The 12,523-nt window shown below is 39.2% G+C and overlaps 1 protein-coding gene across 8 annotated transcripts in view; it reads right to left on the reverse strand.

Moving 5' to 3' along the window:
• OSBPL6 (oxysterol binding protein like 6) overlaps positions 1-12,523 on the reverse strand; it is a 213,135-nt gene that overhangs the window by 62,080 nt on the left and 138,532 nt on the right. For all 8 annotated transcript variants that reach the window (XM_032638030.1, XM_032638029.1, XM_032638028.1 and 5 more), the window contains one exon: positions 5,775-5,861. In XM_032638030.1, coding sequence (XP_032493921.1) covers positions 5,775-5,861 — 87 coding nt within the window. The remainder of the gene's footprint in view (positions 1-5,774; positions 5,862-12,523) is intronic.

The raw sequence follows: 12,523 nt of genomic DNA on the forward strand, positions 1-12,523 counted from the left end.
TGATTTGTCAACATTTTAAACATCAGAGGATTGCAGGCTTTAAAAACCCAAATTTCTAGTGTTTTGTGAAAGCCTAAGATCTGGCAATGCTGGGCCTGCCCTGAAGGATGGCTGCCCATCTTCAGTTTACCACAGTCCCCCTTGGGTCTGCTTCCATGTTAGATACCTGCCCCTTAGCAACATCCTGGGTTTTAAAATCCCTGGACCAGGTAATTTCTAAGGGCTCACGCAGCTCTGAAGTAACCGCTGATCTGGCAAACACTCATATTCTAGATCTCAGGCTTGGGGCACAATCAAGCAAAGTAGAGGCAGAAACAACGAGGTCACATCCCATGCACAACCGCTGCAATCCTGCCCACAGTGCAAGGAAGCAAAATCTCTCAGCATAACCTGCTCGGCTGCCTCAGCTCTGGAAAGACGGATGCAGCTCCACGGATCAGGGCAGGCCCCTCTGCAGAACGCCCCAACCCAAACTGACTCAGGAAGCTGCCTTCTGACATGTTCTATCAGAAATCATCTTTAGACCACAGCACAAAGACTTCAACGGGAATGGCAGTGGGTTCCATTTCAGGGCCGCTGGACTTGCTGGCCCAGTGTCTGGGTGGTGGCCGCCCAGAACCTGCTGCAGGACTGTGAGGCTCTGACAGGACCCAGGGGCGAAGGGGCCATAATCGGTTACCGATGTCGGCCACAGGAGCAGGGGGGGAGAGGGTTGTGTATTTGCCATCCACGCCTCTTTCCCCTGTCTTCTCCTTTCATCTCAGAAGCTGCTTTCCCTATGGCCGAGTCAAATCTAAGCCCAAATATGTGTAACTAGAGGGGGATTTTCACCGAAAATTGTTTCCAGGAGATGTGGCTGAACATTGCTTCATGCAAAACATCATGAAGCCTAGGAGATACTCCTGGCTTGTGAAGAGCCCTCCAAAGCCAGCATCGTGCTTCTACCCTATCTAAGCCCAACCCTACAACCACCACTGCCCTGAGAACTAATGTGAGATCAGTGTTATTTCTCCATCTGCTTGGTCATCCCTGAGGGGTGCCTAGTGAATGAACTACAGCCCTTACAGAAACGCACCTACCAGTGTTCATTCGGCAATATTAAGAACCCTTTGAAGGAGCTGTAAATCTCCCCTTAACATAAGAAAACAACCCCCAAAGTGATTTTCTACTTGAATACTGTCAGAAACTGTGATTGGTCTGAACTGTTAATTAGATACAGTAATTTTTAAATGTATATTTCTCTATGGAATGTGTATCTCTCTAAATAAATCCACTTCTTACCTAAAAAAAATTATATATACATATATATATATTTTTTTTCTGATGAGACAGTTTCAGGCTCTATACCATGTTTTTTGGACAATAAAAGGGATTATCATCAGGAGTACAAAGCAGAGCGTTTTGGAATTTTCATAATAATGAATTGCAATTGAATTCAGGTGAGCATTGCTTATAAATAATGTTAGAATAACAGAAGAAAATAGTAGCTTCTCATAAAAAGTCCAGTATCTTTGGCTTTTTACTCTCATCAGCAAAGTAGATAAAAATGATGGATTTTTATTCCATAAAAGTGATGGATTTCTATAGATTTCTTTTAGAAAGCCTTGGTATAATCAAGAAATTAAAAGAATAACTCTCTATATATGTGTACGTATATTCATTAGTGCTCTCTCTGTTCTTAGAGAGATATCAGCTGTATTTAATGATATTTCTATTTTTAGTAGCCCCATCCATAGATACCATCTCCAGAAGAATAGCATTTTTATTTTTGGCTAGATCTTATCTTATCTGAAGGCTAGTAGTGTTCATCTTTGATTTATTGTGTGTGTGTGTGTGTGTGTGTGTGTTTGTGTGTGTGTGTGTGTGTGTGTGTGTACATATATGATGAATACTCTGGATTACTAATGAAAATGGAAACATTTAATAATAAGTACAAATGCTTTTTGGATTTTTTTCTAATTAAAATCAGACTGTAGTAGTTGCTTGTCCCTGTGGTGCTATGACTACTGATCTCTATCACAGCAGTTTTTTTCTTCTTTGGGAATTTAACCACAGAGGGAAAAAAATGGGGGGGGTATAGATAAGTAAGATAGGAAAAGCAAGAAGTTAAAATGTATTTTTTAAACATAAATGCAGCAGCTCTGAACAAATAATTCCACTCGCCCTGATGCAGAATTACTAAACCCAGCAAAAGAAATTAGGAAGAATCCTAACATAGTTCTTAGAGTTAAATAAACTGTCAAACAGACAAAAAGGCAAAAGATAAAGCCAGAACAAACAACTCTCTCTACTTCAATTATAAATACTGGAGACTTCCCTGGTGGTGCAATGCTTAAGAATCCACCTCCCAATGCAGAAGACATGGGTTCGAGCCCTGGTCCGGAAAGATCCCATATGCTGCAGAGCAGCTAAGCCCATGCGCCACAACTATTGAGCCCACATGCCACAACTACTGAAGCCCGCACCTAGAGCCTGTGCTCCGCAACAAGAAAAGCCACTGCAATAAGCCTGCGCACCGCAATGAGGAGGAGCCCCTGCTCGCTGCAACTAGAGAAAGCCCGCGTGCAGCAACAAAGACCCAATGCAGCCAAAAATAATAAATAAATAAAGTAAATTTTTAAATAAATAAATAAATAAATACTGATGATAATGTTACATATAAGGTGTGTAAGAAATGAAATATCCCATCCCAGGACTTAGTACAATCCATCTCTATACTTAGTAGATCAGGTCTATCTTGAGAAAGCTAAAATTACTTTCTGAAAATTGAGTAATTTTTTCATAATTTCAATTGATATTAATTTTCTGCTTAAAAGCCACCAACTTTCATAGGTTTACTTAGAAACAGAGTCAAAAGCCCTAATGTGATCACATCAGTACTTGAATCAGATTATACAAACATTTTTGCTCTTACAGAGGCTTTAAAAAGAACTTTGATGTAATAACAATACCTAAAAACAGAAAGTAACCTAATTATAGCCCCAGTCTGCTCATTTGAAAAAGCCAGAGACACTTCCTTTCTCAAGGGTATATTCTCTGTGCATGTGTGAGTGGGCAGGGGAATATATGGAATGCTTTAGGAGGTGAAAGCACCAAACAAAGAAACTGGAAAAATCCTGAGACAGGAGTATGTGTACTTCAAACAATGTTCTTCCACCACCAACCAGTGCCCAGGAAGCCCATCTTCTCTCAAAGGGGCTGAGAGATGGTGAGATGCTATGGTGTCTGGATTGGATGGGATTCTCTGATTTCATCAGGTCCCAAGAGATGTGTTATCTATTAACAGAAAAACACAAGAGTATTAGTTGTACAGCAAGGTCCAAGCGGGCAGCTGCACGGAGGAGTAATGGGAAGTGGATACTGTTGGTGCCCTACCCAGATCCCTGTATCAGGCCAGTGGACCCATGTCCCAGCTGCTGTGAGCACTGTGAACTGCTAAGGCTAACAGCTTCCTTCTTCTACCAGGAATTGCTGTTTGGCCAAGCTGGGGCCTTCACCTGGGAAATTATGCTGTAGCATCACCCTCCCCCATGGCTCTCAAGGACTGAAGGACACAAGGGTACAAACAGCTGAGGGAATGAAAAGTCCTTCTTGCCTCAGGGTGAGTCCAACTCTGTGACATAACTCATGCTCCAGAGCTCACCATGGGATCAGGTTGAGGGTGGACTCCAGCTGGAACCCCCTATTGCTCAGCACCGGCACCTGTCCTAACCTCTTCGCTCACCCCTTTCCTCCTAAGGGTTCTTCCTCCATAAATCACAGGCACCCTAAGCTCAGTCTCAGGCTGTCCTAGGGAATCTGACATAAAGGAAGAATGTGAAATAAAGTAATGAGTGTGGTAAGTACAGAGACGGGCTACACAAGACAGCCTGGGGCTGAGGGAGTCAATGACCAGCACTTGAGAAAGGGTTCCTGTGGGCCTAATTTAAAAGAAGTTGGAGTTTATTTCAGTGAAGAAAGGGGAAGGGAGCAGGACAGCATTCCTGCAGGCCTGGTGGAAGAAACAGATGCCCAACAGTGGAAGAGAGAAAGGCATGGCCGGAGGGAACGGCATGCAGGTGGCTGCAGCTGGAGTATGAAGTGAAATGCCCAAGAAGCTGGAGATGTAGCTGGTGGGCCAGGAGTGGCCGGAGCAAGTCATGTGTATGTGTCGCTCCCTACTTGTTGTTTTAATACCAGCACCTCTCCTTTCCATTTCTGTGTCTCATTCTACAAGTCTTCCTTTCTCTGTTTCCACTGCTCTAAATGTCACATACTTCACAGCTATCTGACTCTGGACAACTTACTTATACATACCCCAAGTCTCAGTTTCCTTATCAACAAAATGAGAATGATATCGGTACTCACTTCATCAAGTTGGGGACTGACTGAGAGGATGTATGTACTAATCCAGTGCCTGGCTCAAAGTGGGTGCTCAGTCAATGTTAGCTGCCTTCTCTATCACCCCTAAATCAATATTTATTCTCTCTGTCCTTTAGCTGTGTGTAAGAGAGGACTGAGGTTTCAAAGAGATTAGTCGTCACATTTACCAAGTAGACATTCTCTGTTTGTCATTCAAATAGAAATAAGAGCATTTTTCATTTCTAAGTTTTTTAAAAATAGTTTAATAACTCCCCCTTTTTTAGTTTAGCAGTCTACTCCTGTCTGATGGAATAAATTTATAGTTTGTAATGCCTTCAAAGTGTAAAGAGGTACAAATGTCTGTATTCTACAATACAGTAGTGTAGTAGAGTGTTCTTTTCCTAAAGGATTCTGTTTAATATAGGAAAAGCAATGTGGATGGATCACTTATACATACTTAGAAGTTAATCTTTCGGGGAGATTAAAGTGCTGTTTTTATATTTGGATTCAAAATCCCCATGCGTTCTATTTTCTGAGTTTCTCAGTAGGAGAGCCAACCCACCGGAAATCTCAGGGAATCGAGCAAGGGGTGGGGGTGAGTAGGATGGTGTCTCCTTGACTTTTCTTTGTGATTTTTGCATTTTAGACATAAATGAATTTAGATATCCTCCTAGTCCGAGGAAGAGAAAGCTGAAGAGGAGGGGACACTGGCTTCCATGAAACAGAAAAGGTCTTCATTAGTAGTCTGCAGGGTTCTCCTCAGAGCTCACTGCTAGGAAGTCCAGATGTGAGAAGGGGACTGGAACTCTGAATGTACAACGCCCCCTCTGGCTAGGGACTGTGTTACTCTGCAGGTGGGGTAGAGCTTAAACAAGTCTAAGTTTGAATCCCTGCTCTGCTACTTAGCAGCTCTTTTGACTTTGGGCAAGTTACTAACTCTCGGTTTCCATACTTGTAAAATGTAATAAAAACCTACACTGCATGGAACTGCTCATAAGGATTACAGTAAATGGGATCATGTATCTAAGCACTTAGTATAGCACCTGGTGTGCAGTGCATGGGCAACAACTGTACCTGTTGTTGTGTTGTTACTGCTGGACCCAGTGATGTTTTTCTATAACCTTGATATAGAAATATTAGCTCATCTTACCAACAGGGAATGCAAAGAGTTTCTCTTGCCCTTTTCCCTTAAAATAAAGAGAATTCTGGACGTTTCTATGTAACCCTGCACATCCCAGCAAATACACTTTCATTTCTTTCCTCCTTACGCAGGGCAAAGAAACCCTACATACTGGAGGTGGAAAGAAGTGAAAGAGCAGCTCTACAATGGGTGTCACAGCTACCTTAGGGGAGTCAGGTGTAAGAGGTATTGTTCAACTGGCCACAGGCCAGGCATCCTACCATGTGAGAAAGCAACACATTCTGTCACTGACCTTGGAGAGGGGGACCGGTTCCAGCAGTTGCCGACTTACAGAAGGTTCAGTGCTAGAGGAAGAAGTCCTCTCCAGTATGTGGATACTCTGAAAATACATGGAAATACAGCCTAGGGTTAGAGAACCCATTTCTCATGTCGATGGACATGGGGGTGAGATCACACAGATCACAGTGAGAACAGTGAGCTATATTAAAAACCGCAAGTTCCTGAGGGGACCAAAGGTAGCAACAACTGTAAGAAAAATGCGAGGATAAGGATTTTGTTTTCTCCCCTTATGGACTTGCTGGTGAATTTCTGCTGCAATGCTGGTTTCAGTCTTAGAGAAAGAGTCAGAGAACACATATATTAAAAAAAAAAACCATGGATTATGTCTCAACATTTTTATAACTATGAGAATGGTGGCACACCTACTACTTAGACAATTAGCCTTACAAAGAAATATTTGCTCATCTCTCCAATGGCAGGAGACAAAGAGAAAGGTCTACATCAAAAAGCCCAGAGCCTTAATACCATTCAGTCTCTAGAGTGTCTTATAATCCTTATAGGATAATTATATATTATAATATTATAATTATTATAATTATAATCATATGACAATTCTTAAATGCACAGAGAAGAAAACAATACATCACATATAATAAGCAGTAGATGTCTTTCAAAGACTATAAAGAGCATTCACAGATCAGTGAGATGACATTCCAACAGGAAAAGAGGCAAAGCACATGAACAGGCAACTTGTGCAGAACATTTGAAAAGATGTTCAACTTCAACCACAAAGATTTTCAAAGAAGTGAAAACCAAAATAATAATGATTTTTAAAAAACCCATTACATTCAAGAATAGATCAGCATTGGGGGAAAGGGACTATAAACTGGGTACAGTCTTTCTAAAGAGGAATTTTGCAATTGTATTAAAAAGTCTTTGGAAAAAAACATACCTGCCGCAATGACCCAGCAATCCCACAGCTAAGTCTTTACCCTAAGGAAATGATCAGACTGGTATGGAAAGATATAGGAACAGACGTGCTTACTAAAGCATTATTTTATTATAGTAAAAAAAAAAATCTAGGGCTTCCCTGGTGGCGCAGTGGTTAAGAATCTGCCTGCCAAGGCAGGGGACAAGGGTTCCAGCCCTGGTCCAGAAGATCCCACAGGCCACAGAGCAACTAAGCCCGTGCGCCACAACTACTGAGCCTGCACTCTAGAGCCCGTGAGCCACAACTAGTGAGCCTGCGTGCCACAACTACTGAAGCCCGTGCGCCTAGAGCCCATGCTCTGCAACAAGAGAAGTCACCGCAGTGAGAAGCCCACGCACCGCAACAAAGAGTAGCCCCCGCTCGCCGCAACTAGAGAAAGCCCGCATGCAGCAAAGACGACCCAACGCAGCCAAAAATAAATAAATAAAAAAAAATTTTAAATCTAATACATATGAGAATAGTACAGACTTTTAAGGATATAACATGCAGTGAATCAAAGTGACAACATGAATTTCTGTTTATTGGTATGGAAAAAATAGCCATGATGTTCTGTCAACTAAAAAATCAGGCTATAAGGAGTATGTAGAATATGATGACGTTAAACATATAATCAAAATATATTTCAGAATGTTAACAGTAGCTGTACAGAGGTGGTGGGATTATAGATGATTTTTAATTTTTTCTTAATTTTTTTCTAATTTTTTAGTGCAAAAAATATACATTACTTTATATTTGGAAAAAATTAAGCACTTTATATGAAGGGATAAATCTGAAAGACATTAAAGGAATAATTCAATGGAGTTAATATTTAGATATAGGCTGAAAATGTAACATTTTTCCTCTAGTTATAACATTTCATTGTTTCAATAGACAAAGTTGGATTTTATTACTTATTAAGGTCTCTTTTTAGTATCTCACTGGAAAACTATCAGATTAATGTTTGCTTTTTTCATAAAGAAAATTACACTTTGACCTGAGCCAAATTATTCTAATTTCTTTAGGTTTTCAAGCTTTTGGTTATTTCTGTTACCTTGAAAACAAGAAGTCCGTTCGTAAATTTTTAAAATCCTACCTGAATGCTTTTTTAAGTCATTTATTAGAAAGAGGATAACTGAAGTGAAAGATTTAGGAATTGCTCCTATTTCTCCAACTTGTGAGGAAGCAGAAGAAATAAGAACAGATATTTTGGGGCCAAATACAAAGTTGGGCCGGGAGAGCGAGAATTCCTAATCTGACAGCTGAAGTGTCCAAGGACAATTTAAGCATTAAATGGGACTCTGCTCTTTCCATTCCCAGGTTCACTTGAATTAGCAGGGAAAAATGATACAAGGGACTGAGCATCGACATATTCAGGGTCAGCACCTTTTGTGGGAGAGTCAGAAGCAAAGGCATACTACAGAGAGAAAAACAGGGAGTGTGTGTTCAGATCTTTAACAGACAATGGGACCCCTATCATTTGAATGTTGGTGCGTTTAATGTTGTCTCAGAGGTCTCTGAGACTGTCCTCAATTCTTTTCTTTTTAAAAATATTTATTTTATGTATTTATTTAGCTCTGTCGGGTCCTAGTTGAGGCACACGGGAACTTTGTTGCAGCATGTGGGATCCTTCATTGTGGCTCTGGGCTCAGCAGTTGCGGCGCACAGGCTTAGCTGCCCCGTGGCATGTGGGATCTTAGTTCCCCAACCAGGGACTGAACCCTAGTCCCCTGCATTGGAAGGTGGATTCTTAACCACTGGACCACCAGGGAAGTCCCCTGTCCTCAACTCTTTTCATTCTTTTTTCTTTATTCTGTTCTGCGGCAGTTATTTCTACCATTCTATCTTCCAGCTCACTTATCCGTTCTTCTGCCTCAGTTATTCTGCTACTGATTCCTTCTAGTGTATTTTTAATTTCAGTTATTGTGTTGTTCATCACTGTTTGTTCTTTAGTTCTTCTAGGTCCTTGTTAAATGTTTCTTGTATTTTCTCCATTCTATTTCCGAGATTTTGGATCATCTTTACTGTTATTACTCTGAATGATGTGGTACATATATACAATGGAATATTACTCAGCCATAAAAAGGAACAAAATTGGGTAATTTGTAGAAATGTGGATGGACCTCGAGACTGTCCTACAGAGTGAAGTAAGTCAGAAAGAGAAAAACAAATATCATATATTAACACATCTATGTGGAATCTAAAAAAATTGGTATAGATGATCTTATTTACAAAGCAGAAACAGAGACACAGACATAGAGAACAAACGTATGGATACCAAGGGGGAAAGGAGGGGGTGGGATGAATTGGGAGATTGGGATTGACATATATACACTATCGATACTATGTATAAAATAGATAACTAATAAGAACCTACTGTATAGCACAGGGAACCCTACTCAGTGCTCTGTGGTGACCTAAATGGGAAGGAAATCCAAAAAAGACGGGATATATGTATACGTATAGCTGATTCACTTTGCTGTACAGTAGAACCTAACACAACACTGTAAAGCAATTATACTCCAATAAAAAAAAAAAGAAGACAATGGGAACAAATGACCTGGGACTTGCATTATTTACTTGTTCATGTTAATATTCTGTATGGGATCCTATTTAAAACATAGCAGCTGAATATGAAATTTAGATTTATTCTGAGATCATATAATTAGGAACTAAAATGAGAATTGTTGTTGAAGCAAAAATTGTATTACTTTCTAGGATGTAATCATCTCCCCTCACACCCCTTCACTTTCTTTTTTGTGTTTAGAAATGACCAAAGTAATATATGCTCATTATAAAAAATTCAAGTACAGCGTAGAAATATATAAAAGAAGTCAAAGTTCCCACCCCACTGTTACTCTCCCCACCCCTCTAACTTCTGCAGCAGTGCTTCTCAAAAGGTGGTCCATGAACCCTGGAGGTCCCCAGGGCCCTTTCAGGGCATGTGCAAGGTGAAAATTGTTTTTATAACAATACCAAGATGTTATTTGCCTTTTTTACTCTCATTCTCTCACGAATGTATAGTGGAGTTTTTCAGACGGTACATAACATAAGGATCCTTCTCTATCTTCACACTTGCAGATTGGCTAGGCAATAAAATACACATAACATTTCCTCCGGCTTCCCCCTCCCCCAAACAAATAAACATGCTAAGAAATGCAAAACCTGGAAAGAAACTTGACCTTAGCAACTATGCAGGCAAGAAATAAAGGATTAACTCAGGAACTTAGCCAGGTGAAAGAAAGTAAATCGCCTAATTTACAAATCAAGCCACAGAAACAGAAATCAATTTAGGATATTTAAAGTGTGATAAAAAATGAGTTTTGTCTCTATATAGAGACCTGGGGATACTTAAAATGTTGCTGGGATTTTGTGGGTCAGAAGGGTTAGTGACCAAACAAACCAGGACAGCATCTGTAAAATACCTACTGCAGTACCTGTCACAAGAAACACAACATTAGTCTTTTCTCCACCCGATTTTACAAAAGTTCATATTAGGGAAGAAAAGTAAGAGGTTCATTCATTTCAAACATTTATAATATAGTACACATGTAAACTGAATGAACAATCCAAACCCCAAATTTTGTTGATTTTCCAAGGAACAGAGAATTATAAAAATGTTTCCTAAGATACAGTAAGTACATGAATATTTTTATTACCACAAACATATGTATATATTTTACTGAAAAAGTAAAGCATGATTTATAAAACTACCAGCTGATGATACCTATTATTATAAATGTAACTAGCTTCAAAAAATAAGCTATTTCATTTAATTTTCATAATGATAAGAAGCCAAAAGGTCTTATACAAACTTGTGCAGTATATTGTATATTTGTATATTATTCGAACATATCATCTATCCAATAATAAAAAATTAATCCACTACCTTAAGAATTGGCTTCAAACTCATGGTTTTTAAATAAAAGCCAAAAGTATATCCCTGAAGTTTTGTAATTACACACACAACACTCATTATTTTTAATGAAATATCCAAGTACTTGAATGCTACTTTTTAATAGTGCAGATATGAAGAAGACAGTTTTCAAATTTGTCATACTCAGTCTTGGATTCTAGTTCAACTGGATGCTCCATGAAAGTAAGAACCAGCCCATCTTCACCTTGGTATCCCACTCCCTTTACCCCTAGCACAAGGCCCTGCATACCATAGCCAGTCAATTTCTAGAATTTTTCAGTGCTCTCTGATTAATTTGTAGAGAACAGTCCCTCAGCAATCATTAACACAAGATCAGGTATAAAACTGCCTTCTAGCTTCATCTTGGAAATATCAAAATCACAGCTCCAATAGAATAGAACTTTGGAAAACATTTTAAAATAAGGACTTTTAAACTAGGAACATCTGGTGAATTAATCACAGAGCTCTTGTTTATTAGATTTGAAGCTGTGACTGGTCAATGGAGAACACAAAAAAATGTAATGTGGCAACATCTTCAGTAACAAATTAAATCTTCATAATGTTTCCTTTAATATCAAAATTTGTGCTGTACTTCTTTAGACTTTTGTTCACAAGCTGGCTATTTTCATATTCTTTCACATGACTTGGAAACACATGCCACGTACCTTCAAGGTGTTATACATATTATATAAGCAGGTTAACTAAAGGGTTACATAAACCTGTTAATTATTCTTTTAAAATCAAGTTTTCTTTCAAATACTAAACTTACAACTTAATTTCCAGGTCAGTGTTTTTTCTTTAAGACTTTTTTTTTTCCCCCTTGAGCAGTTTTAACTCCACAACAAAACTGAGAGAAGGTACAGAGATGTTCCATATACCCTTTGCCCCCACTCATGCACAGCTCTCCCCCATTATCAACACCTCCGACCAGAGTGGTACCATTTGTGACAACTGATGAACTTAGGTTCATTCCAGATCAGTTTTTTAAGGAACTTAGAACACACAGAGAAGGTGGAAGTACTCACCCGTCCTTTGTGCTCCCTGCTCAGAGAACTGATGCACACTTAGCTTAAAACCAGGAGTCTAGCACACATATTTCACTGCAGCTCTTTAATTTGGTAAAAGTTTGTTCCCCAGGTAGCATCCACTGATCTCAATACCTATTCGGCAGCAAGTGGAAATCTGCCAACATGACTAAAGTCTGGTTTACCTGGTGTCAAAGATGTGGGTAAACAGACAATGAGACATTTAACAATAGCTGAACGGTTTAGTTGCGACTCCCGCAGAGAGAAACGTGACTCTCAAAATGAAAGTCCACAGAACTGCTGAATGAGTCTCTTGGTTTGTCCAGCCTGTCGTTTAATTTCATTTTAAAGATGTAAGAGAACTGCTGGAAATATTTTAGGTTGTGGCTACCAACCTCTGTACAGACTCACTTTTCGTACAAATTTAAGACATAATAAGGAGAACTGGACCATTACTCTCTGAATGTTAACTCCATTGAAATTGTTCTTCTCATTATTTTATCTAAGCTATTTTTCTATTCATGAATTACATAAAATATTTTCAAAGAAAAATATCCAAAATGATTTATAAACTTCTAAAGTATTTTCTTATTCAAGCTTCTGGCTGTTAGGCTTGTCTCTCTTCTAGTTCTACCTAATTCTGACATAGCAACACTATTTCAGTGATACTAGTAACCTTTATAGTGTTGATGATGATGACAGTGGTGAGAGTTAATATTTAGTGCTTCCTATATCCCTGTCTCTATGCTTTCCATGGATTATTTCATTCTGTCTTCATAAAAAGCCTTTAACTAATTACTATTAAATTTATTTTATGGCTGACTGAACAGAGAGAGGCACAGTAAGGTTAATGA

Source organism: Phocoena sinus, chromosome 7 (assembly GCF_008692025.1).
Source record: "Phocoena sinus isolate mPhoSin1 chromosome 7, mPhoSin1.pri, whole genome shotgun sequence".
Taxonomy (NCBI): Eukaryota; Metazoa; Chordata; class Mammalia; order Artiodactyla; family Phocoenidae; genus Phocoena; species Phocoena sinus.